The sequence below is a fragment of the Plecotus auritus genome (genome assembly GCF_963455305.1).
Source record: "Plecotus auritus genome assembly, chromosome: 4".
Classification (NCBI taxonomy): domain Eukaryota; kingdom Metazoa; phylum Chordata; class Mammalia; order Chiroptera; family Vespertilionidae; genus Plecotus; species Plecotus auritus.
The window spans coordinates 99,015,204-99,035,586 of NC_137775.1; the positions used below are offsets into that span (position 1 = coordinate 99,015,204).

The window sequence follows — 20,383 nt, forward strand, 5'->3', positions numbered from 1 at the left end:
ATACTATACATGTTTAGAGAAGGGTTAAAATATAAAGGGGCTCATCATATCCATTATTCTTGCTTTTAACTTAATGTATACATTTGTCTGAGATTTTTCATATTAGTATAGTTATGTCTTTGTTTTTGGCGTGTTTTTTTCTTTTTAGTATTGTACTAGAGGCCCGGTGCACGAATTACGTGCACGGAGGGGGGGGGTTGTCCCTCAGCCCAACCTGCACCCTCTCCAGTCTGGGACCCCTCGAGGGCAGTTGGACATCCATCTCACAATCCAGGACTGCTGGCACCCAACTGCTCGTCTGCCTGCCTTCCTGATTGCCCCTAACCACTTCTGCCTGCCAGCCTGATCACCCCCTAACCACTCCCCTGCCAGCCTGGTTGATGCCTAACTGCTCCCCTGCCAGCCTGTTTTCCCCTAACTGCCCTCCCCTGCAGGCATGGTCACCCCTAACTGCCCTCCCCTGCAGGCCTGGTCACCCCTAACTGCCCTCCCCTGCAGGCATGGTCCCCCCCAACTGCTCTCCCCTGCAGGCCTGGGTCTCCCCCAACTGCCCTCCCCTGCAGGCCTGGTCACCCCTAACTGCCCTCCCCTGCAGGCCTGGGTCTCTCCCAACTGCCTTTCCCTGTAGGCCTGGTCGCCCCCAGCTTTCCTCCTCTGCCGGCTTGGTCACCCCTAACTGCCCTCCCCTGCTGGCCTGATCACCCACAACTGCCCTCCCTTGCAGGCCTGGTGCCTCCCAACTGCCCTCCCTTGCTGGCCATCTTGTGGTGGCCATCTTGTGTGTTGGAGTGATGGTCAATCTGTATATTACTCTTTTATTAGATAGGATAGAGGCCTGGTGCATGGGTGGAGGCCAGCTGGTTTGCCCTGAAGGGTGTCCCGGATCAGGGTGGGGGTTCCCTTGGGGTGTGGGGCGGCCTGGGCGAGGGGCCTGTGGTGGTTTGTAGGCTGGCCACGCCCCCTGGCGACCCAAGCGGAGGCCCTGGTATCTGGGGTTTATTTATCTTCTACAATTGAAACTTTGTAGCCTGGAGCGGAGCCAAGCCTCCTGCTTGCTCCGTGGCCGAAGCCATTTCTGTTTGGATTTATGTATCTTCTATCTTTGAAACTTTGTAGCCTTGAGTGGAGGCCTAGGCAGGCAAGGGCAGGCGGAAAGCTTGGCTTCCTCCATTGCCGGGGAAACCCAAGCCTCCCTCCTGCTCTCTGTGGCCATAGCCATCTTGGTTGGGTTTATTTGCATATTCGCTCCTGATTGGCTTGTGGGCGTGGCTTGTGGTGTAGCAGAGTGATGGTTAATTTGCATATTACTCTTTTATTAGATAGGATGCTATAGTTATTCAAAATAAAACATTTGTGTAGAGTCTGTTATATGGAGGGTATTGTTCAGCTAGTACATAGGGATTGGGCCTAAACTGGCAGTTGGACATCCCCCGAGGGGTCCTGGATTGGAGAGGGTGCAGGCCGGGCTGAGGGGTCACCCCTCTCCCCCCCCATGCACAAGTGCACCGGGCCTCTAGTGTTGAGTAAGAGTGGTGAAAGTGGACATCTTTGTCTTGTTCCTGTTCTTAGGGGGAATGGTTTTAGTTTTTGCCCATTGAGTATGATGTTAGCTGTAGGTTTGTCATATATGGCCTTTATCATGTTGAGATATGATCCCTCTATTCCCACTGTGCTGAGAGTTTTTATCAAAAACGGGTGTTGGATTTTGTTGAATGCTTTTTCTGCATCTATTGATAAGATCTTGTGATTTTTGTCTTTCAATCTCTTTATGTGATGTATCACGTTTATTGATTTGTGAATATTGTATCAATCTTGCATCCTTGGACTAAATTCCACTTGATCATGGGGGTATAATCTTTTTAATATATTGCTGGATTTGATTTGCTAATATTTTGTTGAGGATTTTAGCGTGTGTGTTCATCAGGGATATTGGCCAGTAGTTCTCTTCCTTTTTAGTGTCTTTATCTGGTTTTGGAATTAGGATAAAAAAGAGCTGGCCTCATAAAAAAGAGCTTGGAAGTGTTCCTTTCTCTCGAATTTTTTGGAATAGTTTGAGGAGGATAGGTGTTAGTTCTTTGAATGTTTGGTAAAACCCTCCTGTGAAGCCATCTGGACCCGTGCTTTTGTTTGCTGGGAGTTTTTTTTTTTTATTACTGCTTCTATTTCATCAGTTGTTATGGACTTATTCATGTTTTCTGATTCTTCCTGATTCCATTTTGGGAGTTTGTATTTTTCTAGGAATTTGTCTATTTCATCCACATTGTGCAGCTTGTTGGTATATAGTTGTTCATAGTATTTTCTTACAGTCCTTTGCTTTTCTGTGGTGTCCATTGTTACTGCTCTGATTTTATTTATTTGGGTCCTCTCTCTTTGTTTCTTGATAAGTCTGGCTAACAGTTCATCAAACTTGTTTATCTTTTCAAAGAACCAGCTCTTGGTTACATCGATTTTTTTTTTTTTTTGGTATTGTTTTTGTAGTCTCTCTGTCATGTATTTCTGCTCTAGTCTCTATTATTTCCTTCCTTCTACTTACTCTGTGCTTTTCTTTTTTTTTTTTTTTTCTGTGCTTTGCTTGTTCTCTGTTTAGTTCTTTAAGTTGTAGGGTTAAATAGTCTGTTATTAATTTTTCTTGTTTTCTAAGGTAGGCCCTGTAGTGCTATGAACTTTCCTCTCAGAATTGCTTTTACTGGGTTGTTTTCTGTTCATTTTCATTTGTTTCCAGGAAATTTTTTTTTTATTTAATATATTTTTCTTGATTTTAGAGAGGAAAGGAGAGGGAGAGAGAGAGAGAGAGAGAGAGAGAAACAGCAATGATGAGGGAGAATATTGATCGGTTGCCTCCTGCACGCCCCCTCCTGGGTACGTGCCCGCAACCCAGGCATGTGCCCTTGACCAGAATCGAACCCAGGAACCTTAGTTCACAGGCCTACGTACGCTCTGTCCACTGAGCCAAACCAGCCTGGGCTCCAGGAAGTTTTTTTTATCTTTCTTGATCTTATTGGTAACCCGTTCATTGTTCAGTAACATGTTATTTAACCTCCATGTGTTTGAGTGTTTTCGGGTGTTTTTACTGTAATTGATTTCTCATTTCATTCCATTGTGAACTGACAAGATGCTTGCTATGATTTCAGTCTTGAACTTATAGAGACTTGTTTTGTGTTCTAACATGTGGTTTATCTTTGTGAATGACCCATGTGTACTTGAGAAGAATGTATATTCTGCACCTTTAGTGTGAAATGTTATATAAATGTAAATTAAATCCATCTGATCCAGTGTGTCCTTTAGAGTCACTGTTTCCTTTTTTTTTTAAATTTAATAAATCTTTATTGTTCAGATTATTACAGTTGTTTCTCCTTTTTCCCCCCATAGCTCCCCTCCACCCGGTTCCCACCCCACCCTTTGCCCTTACCTCCCCCTACACTGTCCTCATCCATAGGTGTACGATTTTTGTCCAGTCTCTTCTTGCACCCTCCATATCCTTTTCCCCCTGAGAATTATCAATCCACTCCCTTTCTATGTCCCTGATTCTATTATATTCACCAGTTTATTCTGTTCCTCAGATTTTTAATTCACTTGATTTTTAGGTTCACTTGTTGATAGATATGTATTTGTTGTTCATAATTTTTCTCTTTACTTTTTTCTTCTTCCTCTTCTTAAAGAATACCTTTCAGCATTTCATATAATACTGGTTTGGTGGTGATGAACTCCTTCAGCTTTTTCTTATCTGTGAAGCTCTTTATCTGCCCTTCAATTCTGAATGATAGCTTTGCTAGGTAGAGTAATCTTGGTTGTAGGTTCTTGCTATTCATCACTTTGAATATTTCTTGCCACTCCCATCTGGCCTGCATAGTTTCTGTTGAGAAATCAGCTGACAATAGTATGGGTGCTCCCTTGTAGGTAATTAGCTGTTTTTCTCTTGCTGCTTTTAATATTCTCTCTTTGTCTTTTGCTCTTGGCATTTTAATTATGATGTGTCTTTGTGTGGTCCTTTTTGGATTCCTTTTGTTTGGGGTTCTCTGCGCTTCCTGGACTTGTAAGTCTATTTCTTTCACCAGGTGGGGAAGTTTTCTGTCAATATTTCTTCCAATAGGTTTTCAGTATCTTGTTCTCTCTCTTCTTCTGGCACCCCCATAATTCTGATGTTGGTATGCTTGAAGTTGTCCCAGATGCTTCTTACACTATCTTCAACTTTTTGGATTCTTTTTTCTTTTTTTTTTTTGCTTTTCCGGTTGAGTGTTTTTTGCTTCTTTGTATTTCAAACCTTTGACTTGATTCTTGCATTCCTCTAGTCTGCTGTTGGGTCTCTGTATAATATTTTTTATTTCAGTCAGTGTATGTTTAATTTCTAGTTGGTCCTTTTTCATATCTTCGAGGGTCTCGTTATATTTATCGGCCTTTTCTAGGATATTCTTGAAGAGCCTTATAACCGTGGTTTAGAATTCTATATCCAGTCGTTTGTTTTCCTCCCTTTCTTTCGTTTGTGATCTGTTTCTTCGTCTCCCCATTTTTCACTGCTTCCCTGAGTTGGCAGAGTAGCTTTGTGTGCTAGGTTTCCTATATGGCCCAGTGGGTCTGCCTCCCCAGTTAACCTGAGGTGGACACTCTTGGTGCACCCCTTTGTGGACTGTGTGTACAGTCTTGTTGTAGTTAAGTCTTGATTGTTGTTGGTATCACTGGGAGGAATTGACCTGCAGGCCAGTTGGCTGTGAGGATCAGCTGTATCTACACTGGGAGATTTTCGGTGCTGGAGACAGCCTTATAGGATTAGCCTTGCCAGATTGCAAAAGCCTCTGTGCTCAGCTTGGAAGGGGTGGAGTCTCAGGGCAGAGCAGACAGTCTTGGCTTCCTGTCAGCCCTGCCCTTGTGCGCAAGTCTCCAGACCTCTGTCTTCCCCGGTTCCCGAGTTTCTGCCTTACAGTCCAGATTTCCCCCACAAGAGCGTGGGTCCCCAGGGGCTCGCCCGGAACTGCGGTTCAGTGCAGTCGGAACTGGGGTTCAGTGCAGTCAGGAGCTTCCGACTCCTTTCCGCTAGGGATAGCCTGTGGTAACCTCCGCAGTCAGTCTTTGTGCACACTCGCACCTTCAGATCCCTGCCGCCGCGGCTCCCGAGTCTCCGAGTCTCCGTGTGCCTTTCTCTCTACCTGACAGTCCAAACTCCCCCTGTATGAGCCTGGGTCCACAGGATTTCATCTGTTACTGAGGTTCACTGCAGTCGGAACTGGGGTTCAGTGCAGTCGGGGGCTTCTTTCCCCGTCCCGCCAGAGAAAGCCAGCCAGGCACTCCGCCGCCCTTCTTCTCTGCATGCGCATGTCTCGGTACCTCAGCCCTTTGCCGCTCCTTCTCCGTGAGCTTTCCTCTTTCCTTCTAGTTGTAGAATTTCCACTCAGCCAGCTTTCCTGTGGTTCTGGATGGTGTCCGTTCTGTCTTTTAGTTGTAGTTTTGAAATTGTTGTGCGGGACAGCAGTTTAGGTGCTTACCTATGCCGCCATCTTGGTTTCTCCACTGTTTCCTTTTTAATTTTTTTGTCTGGAAGATCTATCCAGTGAAGTCAGCATGGTGTTAAAGTCCCCTATTATGACTGTATTGTTGTCAGTCTCTCCCTTAAAGTCCTCTAGAAAATTGTTTATATACTTAGGTGCACCTATATTGGGTGCATATATGTTTAGCAGGGTTATACCCTCTTATTGTATCATTGTTTTCTCTTCTGATGGCCTTCATTTTGAAGTCTATTTTGTCTGATATGGGTACTGCTACCCCAGCTTTTTTTTTTTTTTTTTGTCTCCATTTGCATAACAATTTTTTTCCCATACCTTCACTCGCATCCTGTGTGAGTCCTTTGTTCTGAGCTGGGTGTATTGTAGACAAGATATAATTTAGTTGTTTTTGTATGCATTCAGCTACCCTATGTCTTATGATTGGAGCACTTAATCCATTTATATTTAAGGTTATTATTGATGGGTACTTATTGCCATTTTAATTCTGCATTCTTATGTTTCTCTCTCTATTTCTTCTCATTACAGCAGTCCCTTTAGCATTTCTTGCAGTGCTGGTTTGGTGTGATAAACACCTTTAGTCTTTTTGGTTTTTTGATCTGGGAAGCTCTTTATTTCACCATCTAATTTGAATAATAGACTTGCTGGATATAGTATCTTGGTTTCAGATCCTTGCTTTTCATTACCTTGAATACTTCATGCCATTTCCTTCTGGCCTGTAGTTTCTGATGAGACATTAGCTGACAGCCTTATGGGAGCTACTTTGTAGGTAACAGTTTGCATTTCTCTTGCTGCCTTTAAGATTTTTTTCTTTGTCTTTAATTTGGGGCATTTTAATTATGATGTGTCTGTGCATGATCCTTTTGGGATTCTTCTTGCTTAAGACTCTCCATGTCTCCTGGACTTGTGTGACTTTTTCTTTCACCAGGTTAGGGAAGTTTTCTGCCATTCTTTCTTTCTTTCCTTTTTTTTTTTTTTTTTTTAAATTGATTTCAAGTGAGGAAGGGAAAGGGAGAGATAGAAACATCAATGATGAGAGAAAATCATTGATTGGCTGTCTCCTGCACATCCCCTACTGGGGATTGAACCCACACCTGGGCATGTGCCCTTGATGGGAATCGAACCTAGGACTCTTCAGGCCGCAGGCTGACGCTCTATACACTGAGCCAAACCAGCTAGGGTTCTGCCATTATTTCTTCAAACACGTTCTCTGTCCCTTGCTCACTCTTCTTCTGGCACACCTATTATGCAAATATTGTTCTGTTTCACGTTGTCGCACAACTCCTTTAAGCTGTCCTCCTCTTTTAAAATTTTTTTTTTCTTCTTGGTTCTCTGAGTGATTTTTTTCTACCCTGTCTTCTAATTCACTGGTCGAATCCTCGGCTTCCCCTAACCTGCTGTGTATTCCTCCCACTGTGTTCTTTGTTAGTGCTATGTCATTCTTCATAGTTACTGTATCTTTTTTTATGCTTTTGAGCATCTTCGCCATCATTATTCTGAACCTTACGTCTAATAAATTTCTTATCTCCATCTCATTTAGCTCTTCTTCTGTAGAACTCTTGTTCTTTTGTTTGGGTGTTGTTTTTTGTCTGCCTGTTTGGGTTTGTGACTATGTACTAGGTAGATCTGCTACACCTCCAAATCTCTAGTGCAGGACAGTGTCAAACACTGTTTCTGACTAATTAGATCAGACCTAAACTCAAAGTCTCCAGAGACCTTCCTCTTCCTTCAGATTGATTTTATTCAGTCTTGAGTAGCTTCAGGCAATCATCCACAGGTGTGGTGAGAGGTTTTCCAACAGGGTAGGGCAATTGCTTCTGCCTGGGGGCTAATTGTTATTCTTAGTCTCTTTTTTTTTTTTTTTAATATATTTTATTGATTTTTTACAGAGAGGAAGGGAGAGGGATAGAGAGCTGGAAACATCGATGAGAGAGAAACATCAATCAGCTGCCTCCTGCACACCCCCTACTGGGGATGTGCCCGCAACCAAGGTACATGCCCTTGACCGGACTCGAACCTGGGACCCTTCAGTCCGCAGGCTGACGCTCTATCAACCGAGCCAAACCGGTTTCAGCTATTCTTAGTCTCTTAATGCAGTGGTTGGCAAACCGCAGCTCGCGAGCCACATGCGGCTCTTTGGCCCCTTGAATGTTCTAATGCCACTTTTTCAAAATAGACTCGCCCAGGCCGAAAACCAACTTCTGCGCATGGGCCACGGAGTTTCAGTCGCACTGTACGTGCATGCCTGCACGTGGCATTTTGTGGAAGAGCCACACTCAAGGGGCCAAAGAGCCGCATGTGGCTCGACACATGTGGTATTTTGTGGAAGAGCCACACTCAAGGGGCCAAAGAGCCGCATGTGGCTCGCGAGCTGTGGTTTGCCGACCACTGTCTTAATGGGTCTCAGAAACTACACAGGGAGGGGCAAGGATTTTCCAATAGGGTGGGGCAACTGCCTTCCTCCCAGGCAAAAACCAACTGGATGGCAAAAGTCTGCCTGAGAAAGGGGTTCTTCACAGTGTGAGGAAATGACTCAGCACAGGAAACCAGGCTCTAACCCCAGAACCCCCAACCTTGGCTTCTACTCACACAGCTCCAGTCCACTCTTCCTTCCCTCTGCCGGTGCCCAAGATAAGTGGCTGCACACAAATTTTGTGTGTTGGCCCTTTAAGAGGGTGCCTGAGTTTCCAGCCATCTCTCTCTGACAGACAGCAACTCTGTTGCTTTTCATAGCGAGATGTTATGTGGGCACCTTTATCAGTTCTGATTCTCTGGGCTGGGAAACCCAGTTTGGGGTTTAGACCTTAGAGTCCTCGGTGGCAACCTCCCACAGCTGAGATATCTCTCCAGAACTTCAGCTGCTCTGTGAGAGCCCAGCCAGCCCTTTATAGCCTCAGATGTGAGTGGGCGGTGAAGCTGACTTCCTTTTATAGGATTGAGAAGTCCAGAGGGCCATCAGTGAGCACTAAGGTACCCTCTGTGTGGATGTTGCTAGACCTACTTCAGTCTAGGGATAAATAATCATTCATTTCCCCAAAACTCTATACTCAGATTTAAGCCTGGAAAATATTTTGTCCTATTAAGAGCCTACAGTAGAAATGAAGAGGAATGGATGCTTGGAAAAGTTGTGTCAGACCAAAGAAATGAAGAAGAAAGTGAAAAATGGGGGTGGAGGAGTAAGGAGAAAATGAAGAAATATTCCAGAAGTTTTGCTTTATCACTGTCTTTGACTGTGATGTCAGTGAATGTGATATCTGATGTGTAGTTCTCCTTGGAGAGAATGTTGAGAGGGAGGGGTTACTGTTTTGTTTTGGTGATTCTTGCATCGGTCCAATTCCCTGAAGCCAGAAACACAGCTGGTTGTTTTTGGAGGGAGATGGGAGAGCAGTGTTAATGCAGTGTGCATGATCTGAAATCTCTAGGTCAAAGAGCTTCCTGTCAGTAATGCTATTTTATACTTTTGTCCCTAATTGTGTTAAAGTTAGGGTTTGAGTTGGTAAAAAAAGACAAATGGGGCTTATGTCTTATTATGCTGTTAAGTATTCAAAACATACATAGTAACTCTGTAGGAAGGTGTCATAGAGTCCTAAGTTAAACCTCATATTAAAAGCATGTGTACCAAGAGGAGTGATTTTTTTAATCCTCACCCAAGGGTATGTTTTTTTTTTTTAAAATATATTTTATTGATATTTTACAGAGAGGAAGGGAGAGGGATAGAGAGTCAGAAACATCGATGAGAGAGAAACATCGATCAGCTGCCTCCTGCACACCCCCTACTGGGGACGTGCCCGCAACCAAGGTACATGCCCTTGACCGGAATCGAACCTGGGACCTTTCAGTCCGCAGGCTGACGCTCTATCCACTGAGCCAAACCGGTTTTGGCCCAAGGGTATGTTTTTAATTTTACCTTAATTGACATTTGCTGAAAAGCACATTTAACATTTGAATGACTCAATGTTAAGGTTACAAACAAAGTCCTTAAGTCAGAGAGTTACAGGATCCCACATCAGTTATTTCACATTAAGTGCAGGTTTAAAAAAATTAGTGCTGTGTTTGGAGCATAAGATATGCATTTCAATTTAACAACACAATTAAACTTAGCACCTTTAAAATAAAATAAATACTGATGACCACATTGTAAGTACGAAAGTATCATTTAAGTAGGGGGAAAATCCAGTTCACCAACAGTGGAAACAAATAGCATTTCCAAAACTGAAATTAAATTTGTGTAAACACATACCCACTTGCCACTCTGCCTAGTACAAGTGAGTAAGTCCTTCCCACCCAGGGCCGAAAATTAAGAGTTCCTGCTAAGTCTCTTAGATTCCAAATCTGAAAAGCTGCCACAAGTTTTTAGGCCAAGGGCTGGAAAGATTTAAGTGCAGTACAAGGGAGATCCGAACGTTTGAGCAGGAGGGAGTTCTTTTTCAGATGGGTCAACTAGAAACATTTTCAGTCCAACCCCAGAGCCTTCCAGCCCAAGCATACACATGATCATAGCCTACCTGATGTGACCCTGACTTCCGGGGGGTCATCTGTGTGCAGAGCCGATGCTGCATGAGGAATGACGGCCCAAGTTCCCCACAGTGGACACTGCTTTGCAACCAGAGTACTTTAGGCCAGTTCAGTGTAATTACAAACGTTTGTGATTCTTAACCTATTGTCACCAAGTAGTTCTTAAGTGGTTCTGTCTACATGTGAAGTCTTCTTAATCTTTTCAGACATTAATGATTAGTCCTTTCCAATGTGGTTTTTATATCATTCACAGTTACCGTGTTTTCTTTCTCATGAGCACGCCATTTTTACACAGAACTTTACGCTGAGCTTTAGGTCTTACTTTTAACAAGTGTAGCCACATATAAAAGGAAATACTAGAAGCAGACTTAGTGGCCAGTTATTTGCATTACAGTGTTACAGAAAAACAGCTAGATGTTTTTTTCTAAATCAGCATTTACCAATTGTCCAGACCAAAGGTCATTTCCAAGCACGAAAGTTCGTATTCCAACTTTTCCACTGACCTATGTGCAACACAATTTATTCCGTTCCCAAATACTCCTGGAAGCACTTGCTTGCTCTGCTGTCATCGATGCCTAGTGGGTTTGTGGACACAAAATGCCATAAGGATCATGGTCACCAGCAGGATGCTGAAAATGGTTTTCATCAACACCAGGTTCTGTCCCTGCAGCACCGTGTACGTCCGGCTCTGCTCCAGGGGCTCCACTGGGCTCCAGGCCTTCACCTGTTCCATGAGGAAGCTACACAGGCCCAGGCACAGCCACCACCACACTGCACGCAGCATCTTCCCGAGCTCCCAAGGATATGTTTTATATTGAATTTTAGAGAAAGAGAGAGAGAAACATAGATGTGAGAGAGAAACATCAATTGGTTAGTTGCCTTCCCTTCTTACCCAGACTGGGGATCGAACCGAAACCTAGGTATGTGCCCTGACCAGGAATTGGACCTGCAACCTTTTGGTGTACTGGAAAATGCTCCAACCAAGACACTTGGCTAGGGCAGGAGTGCCTTTTAAAATTTGACTTTCTGGCCCAGCTGGTGTAGCTCAGTGGTTGAGCATCAACCCATGAAGCAAGAGATAGTTGGTTTGATTCCAGGTCAGGGCACATGCCTGAATTGGGGGCTCGACCCCTGGTGGGAGCTTGCAGGAGGCAGCTGATGGTGTTTCTCTCTCATCATTGATGTTTCTATCCCTCTTCCTTCCTCTCTCTCTAAAATCAATAAAAACATTAAAAATTTTACTTTCTTGTTGAACTAAATATTTACTTGGAAATACTTCTGTTTGAATATTTCTATTTTTAATTATCCTTTGATGATAATACCACAGATATCAAGAAGCACCACATGTGTCCCAGTCACACTGGTTGAGAAATTCAGCAGAAGTAGTGAAGGAATAAAAATACCAGCCATTTCTCTGCCTATTTGCATATAAAATGGACAGTATTTAAATGTTAAGCTATTTTATCCAACACCATATTTAAGTGCTTTTCAGTGTTAATGCCAAAAATGATGGTTAAAAATCACAGTTTTAATCTGTGTATTTTATGCCAGTTGCATAATGTTTGGCTCTTAATGTTCTCGTAGCTATAGTTTTGATTCCCTGCATTATCTTTAAAAATTGTACTTTAAAATATAAAGTAGTAGTTTAAGTTGCTTAAATAAATATACTTACCTGCTATATTAATTTTCTGCATTTGTGCTATCACCCACTCAGATTGTGCTCTATTAATAGGCTATAAAAGTTTAAATTATTAGGATGTTAATATTTCCATCTTTTCTGCCAGGAAGAGTATTATCTATTTCCTGATTGACTGAACTCTCAAAACTGACTAGGGGTTGGGAAAGAAGTGCTGCATGGTATTGTAGCTAAGCACTAGACCAGGGTTCAAAAGAACCGACTTCTGGTTTTGATTCTGCCACATAATATTATCCATTAACCTTAAGCATAAAGGTTGTGTGTGTGTTTTTTTTAAATCAATTGTGGTGAAATACACATAACAAAATGTACCTTCTTAGCCATTTTAAAGTATACGTCAGTGGCATTAAGTACGTTCACATTATTATGCAACTAACCACCCTCTATCTTCAGAACTCTTTTTCTTTTCATCTTGTAAAACTGACACTCTGTACCCATTAAAAAATAACTCCTCATTTTCCTCTCCCTCCGGCCCCAGACAACCACATTCTACTTTCTGTTTTATGAATTCAACTACCCCAGGGATCTCAAATAAGAGATATCATACAGTATTTGTCCTTTTGTGACTGGCTTATTTCACTTAGCATACATTTCATCAAATTGTATCATGTCTCAGAATTTCCTTCCTTTCTAAGGCTTAGTTATTCCAATGTATAGACCATACTTTTGAAATTCATTCATCCATCAGTATATACTTGGATTATTTCTTTTGGTATTATGAATAATGCTGCTGTGAAAATGGATATACAAGTATTTGTTCAGGACCCTGCTTTTAGTTCTTTTAGGTATATACCTTGAAGTGGAATTGCTAGACCATATGGCAATTCTATTTTTAATTTTTTTGAGGAACTGCCATACTGTTTTCCATAGTGGCTGTCCCATTTTACCCTCTCACCAGTAGTGCACAAAGGTTCCAATTTCTCTACATCCTCACCAAGACTTATCTTCTGTTTTTTTATAGTAGACATCCTAATGAGTGTGTGGTTTGGATTTGCATTTCCCTAATGCTAAGTGATGTTGAACATGTTTTCATATACTTGTTAATCATTCAGTTTGTCTATTTGAGTCCTTTGCCCATTTTTTAATCAGGTTATTTTTATTTTTTAAGAGTTCTTTAATATATTTGGCATATTAGCTCCTTATCAGATAGATGATTTACAAATATTTTTTTTCATTCCATGATTTGCTTTTTCACTCTGTCGATCATGCCCTTTGATGTATAAAAAGTTTGAATTTTGATGTATTCCAATTTATTTTTTTCTTTGGTTACCTGTGCTTTTTGGTATCATAACCAAAAAATCATTTTAAAATCCAACATAATGAAACTTTCCTTTTGTGTTTTCTTCTAGAAGTTTTACAATTTTAGCTCTTAATGGTTAGGTCTTTGATCCATTTTTAGTTAGTTTTTATATATGGTGTAAGGTAAGATTCCAACTTCATTATTTTGCACATGGATATCCAGTTTTCCTAATATCATTTGTTGGAAAAAAACTACCCTTCTCCTTTGAAGTGGAATTGGCATTCTTTTGTTTTAAATTTTTTTTCTAATAAATTTTTATTGTTCAGATTATTACAGTTGTTCCTCTTTTTCCCCCCCCATAGCTCCCCTCCACCGGTTCCCACCCCACCCTTTGTCCTAACCCCAACCCCCCACTGTCCTCATCCATAGGTGTACGATTTTTGTCCTGTCTCTTCCCACACCCACCACACCCCTTCCGAGAATTGTCAGTCCACTCGCTTTCTATGCCCCTGATCCTATTATATTCACCAGTTTATTCTGTTCATTGGACTTTTTATTCACTTGATTTTTTAATAAATCTTTATTGTTCAGATTATTACAGGTGTTCCTCTTTTTCGACCCCCATAGCTCTCCTCCACCTGATTCCCCACCCCACCCCATGCCCTTACCTCCCACTTTCCGTACCCCTCACACCCCCTTCCCCCTGAGAATTGTCTGTCCACTCCCTTTCTATGTCCCTGATTCTATTATATTCACCAGTCCATTATGTTCTTCAGATTTTTTATTCACTTGATTTTTAGATTCACTTGTTGGTAGGTATGAATTTGATGTCATTTTGTTGTTCATAATTTTTATCTTTACCTTTTTCTTCTTCTTCCTCTTCTTAAAGAATACCCTTCAGCATTTCATGTAATCCTGGTTTGGTGGTGATGAACTCCTTTAGCTTTTTCTTGTCTGTGAAGCTCTTTATCTGACCTTCAACTCTGAATGATAGCTTTGCTGGGTAGAGTAATCTTGGTTGTAGGTTCTTGCTGTTCATTACTTTGAATATTTCTTGCCACTCCCTTCTGGCCTGCATAGTTTCTGTTGAGAAATCAGCTGACAGTCGTATGGGTACTCCCTTGTAGGTAACTAACTGTTTTTCTCTTGCTGCTTTCAAGATTCTCTGTCTTTTGCCCTTGGCATTTTAATTATGATGTGTCTTTGTGTGGTCCTCTTTGGATTCCTCTTGTATGGGGTTCTGTGCGCTTCCTAAACTTGTAAGTCTATTTCTTTCACCAGGTAGGGAAAGTTTTCTGTCATTATTTCTTCTAATAGGTTTTCAATATTTTGCTCTCTCTCTTTTTCTGGCACCCCAAAAATTCAGATGTTGGTACGCTTAAAGTTGTCCCAGAGGCTCCTTACACTATCTTCATATTTTTGGATTCTTTTTTCTTTTTGTTTTTCTGGTTGGGTGTTTTTTGTTTCCTCATATTTCAGATCTTTGGTTTGATTCTTGGAGTATGTTGATTTATAGTTGAGTTTCTGTATATTCTTTATTTTAGACAGTGTATGCTTAATTTCTGACTGGTCCTTTTCCATTTTTTTGGCATTCTCATTAAGATCCTTAAAAGGTCTCACTAAGTTCCTCAGAGGTTTTTAGAAGATTCTTGAGTAACCTTATAAATGTGGTTCTGAACTCTATGTCATCCAGTAGTTTGCTTTCCTCCATTTCTTTCATTCGTGACATGTTTCTTTGTCTCCGCATTTTGGCTGCTTCCCTGTGTTGATGGAGTGGCTTTTTGTGGTAGGTGACCTATAGGGGCCAGTAGCTCAGCCTCCCCAATCACCTGAGGTGGACGCTCTTGGTACACCCCTTTGTGGGCTGAGTGCAAAGTCTTGGTGTAGTTAAGCCTTGATTGCTGTTGGTACACTGGGAGGAATTGACCTCCAGGCCAATTGGCTGTGAGGACCCGCTGTGTCTATAATGGAAGAACTGCTGCGCTAGAGACACGCTTAGGGGGCAGGACTTGTTTCAGTGAGACTTTGGTGCTCACTGAGTCTGCCTCTTGAACGTGTCACTTATGGATGTGAGGAGTTAAAATCTGGTGTCTCATACTGACCACTAGGTACACTGGCTTCTGGATCTCCAATGGGGTGCTGGTCAGCTACTGTCTGAGGCCACCCAGCAGGAGCTACAGTGAGAACTACAGTTTTCTCCTTTTTGCTTGGGGTTTGGAGGTTTTGGAGCTGTCTGACCTGGGCTGCAAATTTGCTAGGTTAAGCTGCGATAGGGCAGGCCATTCATATGCTAAAGCCGCTGCTTGGAGCTTGGGTGTGTTTGTAGGTTGTGCGGGGTGGGGTCTCAGGGCGTCACTAGGCTAGGGCATGGCAAACAGTGATGGCTGCCAGTCAGCCGGCTGTGCGTCTCCGACCGCGTCCCCGCGTCACGCGCCCCAGCGCAGTAAACAGTTATTCCTGCGCGCAGCCCTGCAAGCAAGCCACCCTCACTTTCCAACCTGATGGTAGACAGTCCAGCTTCTCCCCTTAGGAGTTTGGGTCCCCCGCGTCTCCCCAGAAACTGGAGTTCGGAGTAATCGGGAGCTTATCTCCCTTCAGGTTGACAAAAGCAGCGCTCCCAGTTGCCCACCGCCAGCCCGATTTGCGTGCCTCCGTACCTCAGCTTTTCAGCGCTTGTGCACGTCTCAATGCTCTTTTCTCTTTCCTTCTAGTTGTAGAACTTCCACTCAGCCATCTTTCCCGTGGTTCTGGGTGACAGACATTTTGTCTTTTGTAGTTTTGAAATTGTTGTGCGAGGCAGCAGTTTAGGTGTTTACCTACGCCGCCATCTTGGATCCTCCCTATTCACTTGATTTTTAGATTGACTTGTTAATAGATATGTATTTGTTGTCACTTTGTTGTTCATAATTTTTATCTTTACCTTTTTCTTCTTTTTCCTCTTCTTAAAAAATACCCTTCAGCGTTTCATATAATACTGGTTTGGCAGTGATGAATTGCTTTAGTTTTTTCTTATCTGTGAAGCTCTTTATCTGACCTTCAATTCTGAATGGTAGCTTTGCTGGGTAGAGTAATCTTGGTTGTAGGTTCTTGCTATTCATCACTTTGAATATTTCTTGCCACTCCCATGTGGCCTGCATAGTTTCTGTTGAGAAGTCAGCTGACAGTCGTATGGGTGCTCCCTTGTAGGTAATTAACTGTTTTTCTCTTGCTGCTTTTAATATTCTCTCTTTGTCTTTTGCCCTTGGCATTTTAATTATGATGTGTCTTGGTGTGGTCCTCTTTGGATTCCTTTTGTTTGGGGTTCTCTGCACTTCCTGGACTTGTAAGTTTACTTCTTTCACCAGGTAAGGGAAGTTTTCTGTCATTATTTCTTCAAATAGGTTTTCAATATCTTGCTCTCTCTCTTCTTCTGGCACCCCCATAATTCAGATGTTGGTACGCTTGAAGTTGTCCAGAGGCTCCTTAAACTGTCTTCATATTTTTGGATTCTTTTTTCTTTTTGCTTTTCTAGTTGGGTGTTTTTTGCTTATTCGTATTTCAAATCTTTGACTTGATTCTTGGGATCCTCTAGTCTACTGTGGGATCTCTGTATATTATTCTTTATTTCAGTCAGTGTATGCTTAATTTCTAGTTGGTCCTTTTTCATATCCTCGAGGGTCTCACTAAATTTATCGGCAGTTTCTAGAAGATTCTTGAGTAACCTATAACCATGGTTTTGACCTCTATATCCAGTAGCTTTCCTCCATTTCTTTCATTTGTGAACTGTTTCTTTGTCTTCGCATTTTGGTTGCTTCCCCGTGTTGACAGCATAGTTTTGTGTACTATGTGTTCTATGGGGCCCAGTGGCTCAGCCTCCCCAGTTACCTGAGGTGGACACTCTTGTTGCATCCCTTTGTGGACTGTGTGCACAGTCTTTTTGTAGTTAAGCCTTGATTGTTATTGGTATCACTGGGAGGAATTTACCTCTAGGCCAATTGGTTGTGAGATCAGTTGTGTCTATGATGGGAGAACTTATGTGTTGGAGACACACTTATGGGGCAAGACTTGCTTCAGTGGGGCTTTGACGTTCACTGAGTCTGCCCCTGAGTGTGTCTCTTATGGATCTGAAGAGTTGTAGTCTGGATGGTCTCTCTGTGACCACTGGGTACACTGGCTCTTGATTCTCCAAGGAGAGAGGCCACCCAGCAGGAGCTACAGAGAGATCTGCAGATTCCTTCTCTTTGTTTGGGGTTTGGAGGTGGCCAGATGAGGCCCAGCTGTGAAGCAATGCAAGCTGCTGTCGAGCTTTGGGTCTTCTTTTGGAGGCTCTTTGACCCAGCTTCAGTATGTTAGATTTCAGATTGCAAAGGGCCAGGCCATTCATATGCAAAAGCCTCTGCACACAGCTTGGGTGGGGTTGTAAATTGGGTGGGGCGGGGTCTCAGAGAATCACCAGGGTGGAGCAAACAGCAATGGCTGACCATCAGCCCTGCCTGGAAGAGGTCCTGTGTCTCTGTGTCCCGCGACACCATGCAGCAACAATGATCGCTGCAAGCACCTCTGAGAGAAAGCCGCCCTTGAGTTCCGCCCGATGCCAGACAATCCAGTTTCTCCCCGTATGAGTCTGGGTCCCCAGAGTCTAGCCCAGAACTGGAGTTCAGAGCAGTCGGGAGCTTGTATCTCCCTCCCGATTGAAAAAGACAACAGCATACTCAGTTGCCAGCCCTTCCCGCATGTGCGCTTCCGTACCTCTGCACTTCACTTCTGCACCTCCGCCCCTCCTCCGAGTCTCAGTGTGCTTTTCTCTTTCCTTCTAGTTGTATAATTTCCACTCAGCCAGCCTTCCCGTGGTTCTGGATGATACCCTTTTTGTCTTTTAGTTGTAGTTTTGAAGTGGTTGTGCGCGACAGCAAGTTCAGGTGTTTTACCTATGCCGTCATCTTGGTTTCTCCATGAATTGGCATTCTTGCAGAAAATCATTTGACCAATAAATATGAGGATTTATTTCTTAGTTCTTCATTCTCTTCCATGGTATATATGTCTGTCTTTCTGCCAGTACTACACTCTTTTGTTGTTTTGCAATAAGTTTTGAAGTCAGGAACTGAGACCTCTAACTTTGTTCTTCATTTTCAAAATTATTTCGGTATTAGTGATGCTAAGATGAATCAAAGGGTTCAGGTGGTGACAACCTACCTGATCCCTCCATTGCAATAAGGGGAATGAGGGAAGAGACTTCTATAAGGTTTGGGTTTCTGCTGAACGATTCTGAAGAGGCTTTTAAGCATGTGGGGATCAATTTTGGATTGGCTGCGGTTTCTGAGGCAAGGTTAGAAGAGAGGATTAATTAGGGTTTGGGTGCTGTCATGAGACAAGGACAGTTTGGCAATTGGGTGTCCTCAGTAACAAAGCAGGTCTGGGAGCATCATTGGTAAGAAATGATGCCCTCAGAGAGAGCTGTTACAGCATTTTACAGCTGCTGACCAACCTTGGGAGAAATAATGTTTCCTATTAACTTTGCACCTGCCTTTATCTGTGTCTGCTCTCCCAGCCCAGTTAATGGCAGGGTTATTTTTTTTTTTTTCTTTCATTCTGAGCTGATTTTTATCTTTCATGTCTGACATGTTTTTACTCTTTTAATGGATTTGGGAAGTAGGGAATCATTATATCTTAAGACTTGAAGCTAATAAATAAGTGATTAACCCCCCCCCCAATTTAAGGTATAAAAGCATATAATTAGTAAATAGAGCATGATTTGGAAAAATTGTGAAGTAGGAATAGTTCATTTGTTATTGCCATTTCCACTTGCTTTCTGAGCCCCTCTCCCTCTGATGGGTACATGGGACCCTTCACTGTCTTATCTCACCTAGGCTTCCAGTATTCTTCCTTGGGCTTTTCTTTCTTTTCCCCTATGTGAACTTGTGCCCATTGGTTGACCTGATGGTGAGGTTATGGTAGCTTAATATGTTCCTTTGAGGGGCATTTGCATTTTAAAAGGAAATTTCTGAGAATAATACTAAAACTAAGGAACAAGTTTCTAATACACATTTCAGGTGAGATGAGGTGGTGGGGAGTGAGGATGGGAAGGGAAGCAGTTGTTTGAGTAGAGGTCAGACCTTACGCAGTCACTCTGTCTAAATGGGGTCCCAGAAGTCAGAAGTTGTCCTCTGAGAAGCTGATGACTGGTGGTGCTGCCTGCCTTTCCCTCTTCTCCCTTAGGTGCTGAGGAAGACATATGAAAAGCATCTGAGTGCCTGCTGGGCATGTGTCAGGAAAGCAAGGCTATTGTGTTAATAAGTAAATAATGCGGAAATGCATGCTGGAAGTTGAGACTTCAGGCAGATCAACGCAAGGACATTTGGAGGTGCCCTCTTCTTACAGTGGTACACACACTGTTACTTTGGTAGTTCCAAGAGACAGACACCAAGATGTGGAGACCTGCTCATAGTGTTGACCTATGCACTAACTGTCGGGACTTGTTTTAGTCCAGAGACGACCAGTGCTCAGACTTTCTCCTTTCAAGCCTTTCTCACTGAAGCTAGGCAATACATACCCAGTTTTCCCTCAAGAAGAAATGTGAGCCCATAGCTTGTGGCCCAGCAGCTGACTGGTACCTTTTACCTCTGCAGACCCAAGTTGTTTCTTTTTTTATGGTGGGGGGAACAGGGAAAGGGAGAAAGATATAGAAACATCAGTGATGAGAAAGAATCATTGATCAGCTGCCTCTTGCATGCTGCATCCTGGGGATCGAGCCCACAACCTGGGCATATGCCTTGACGACTGGGAATCAAACTGTGACCCCCTGGTTCATATGTCAACACTCAACTACTAGCCACACCGGTTGTTTCTTAATCCTAGGGAAATGTGAGGTTCCTGTTGTGCTTTGAAGGTGAGTTGAGTTTTAGGAAGGATTTGAATGCCCAACCTCCAAATCTACAAGTGGCTTCCATGGTAATCTTCCATGTATATGCCAACTAAGCCAGGTTATGCCTACTGGTGCTATGGCATTCTTGACTCACAGCTCCTGGGGACAAGCCCAAGGCTATATTGTTCTAGACATCAGAAGCCTGCAACCTTTTAATCCTAGCCATAGTTTGAACTACTTTGAAGCTTCCTGTAAACTGGATTTTTGAAAGTGATGCTTTCCCAAGTCCCCTGGCCTTTCCCTTTTGGGATCCCAGACCAAGTGAAACCTATTGATGCCACAGTTCTTGCTTGCTTAACTGTGGCTTCTGATGTCCTCTTGTGCAGGCAGAGGTAGACTCTAGAATTAGGCAGCCTCAGCCCAACATCCACATCAAGGTGATGGTTCATTTGTACTGTTGCCCCTGTTTGAAGACTGTTGACTGGCCCTTTCCTTAAGCTCTGCTGAGGAGTTGCACTGGAAAGGAGCCATCTCCCTGTAGATAGAAGTGACTCTTGTAGGGTTGATAAGTTGGGCTTTTTGAGGCCTCTGAAGAACTT

The 20,383-nt window shown here is 42.9% G+C and overlaps 2 protein-coding genes across 4 annotated transcripts in view; one reads left to right on the top strand and one right to left on the bottom strand.

The window, feature by feature from the left end:
* The window catches only part of ILRUN (inflammation and lipid regulator with UBA-like and NBR1-like domains), a 111,334-nt gene that overhangs the window by 65,404 nt on the left and 25,547 nt on the right, over positions 1–20,383 (top strand). The gene's annotated exons all lie outside the window — the stretch shown is intronic.
* Positions 10,573–10,791, bottom strand: LOC308246435 (uncharacterized protein; the record flags this gene model as incomplete). The annotated part of the gene is made up of 1 exon (XM_080664644.1): positions 10,573–10,791. One exon carries the CDS (start codon positions 10,789–10,791, stop codon positions 10,573–10,575), a length of 219 nt encoding a protein of 72 aa, XP_080520770.1.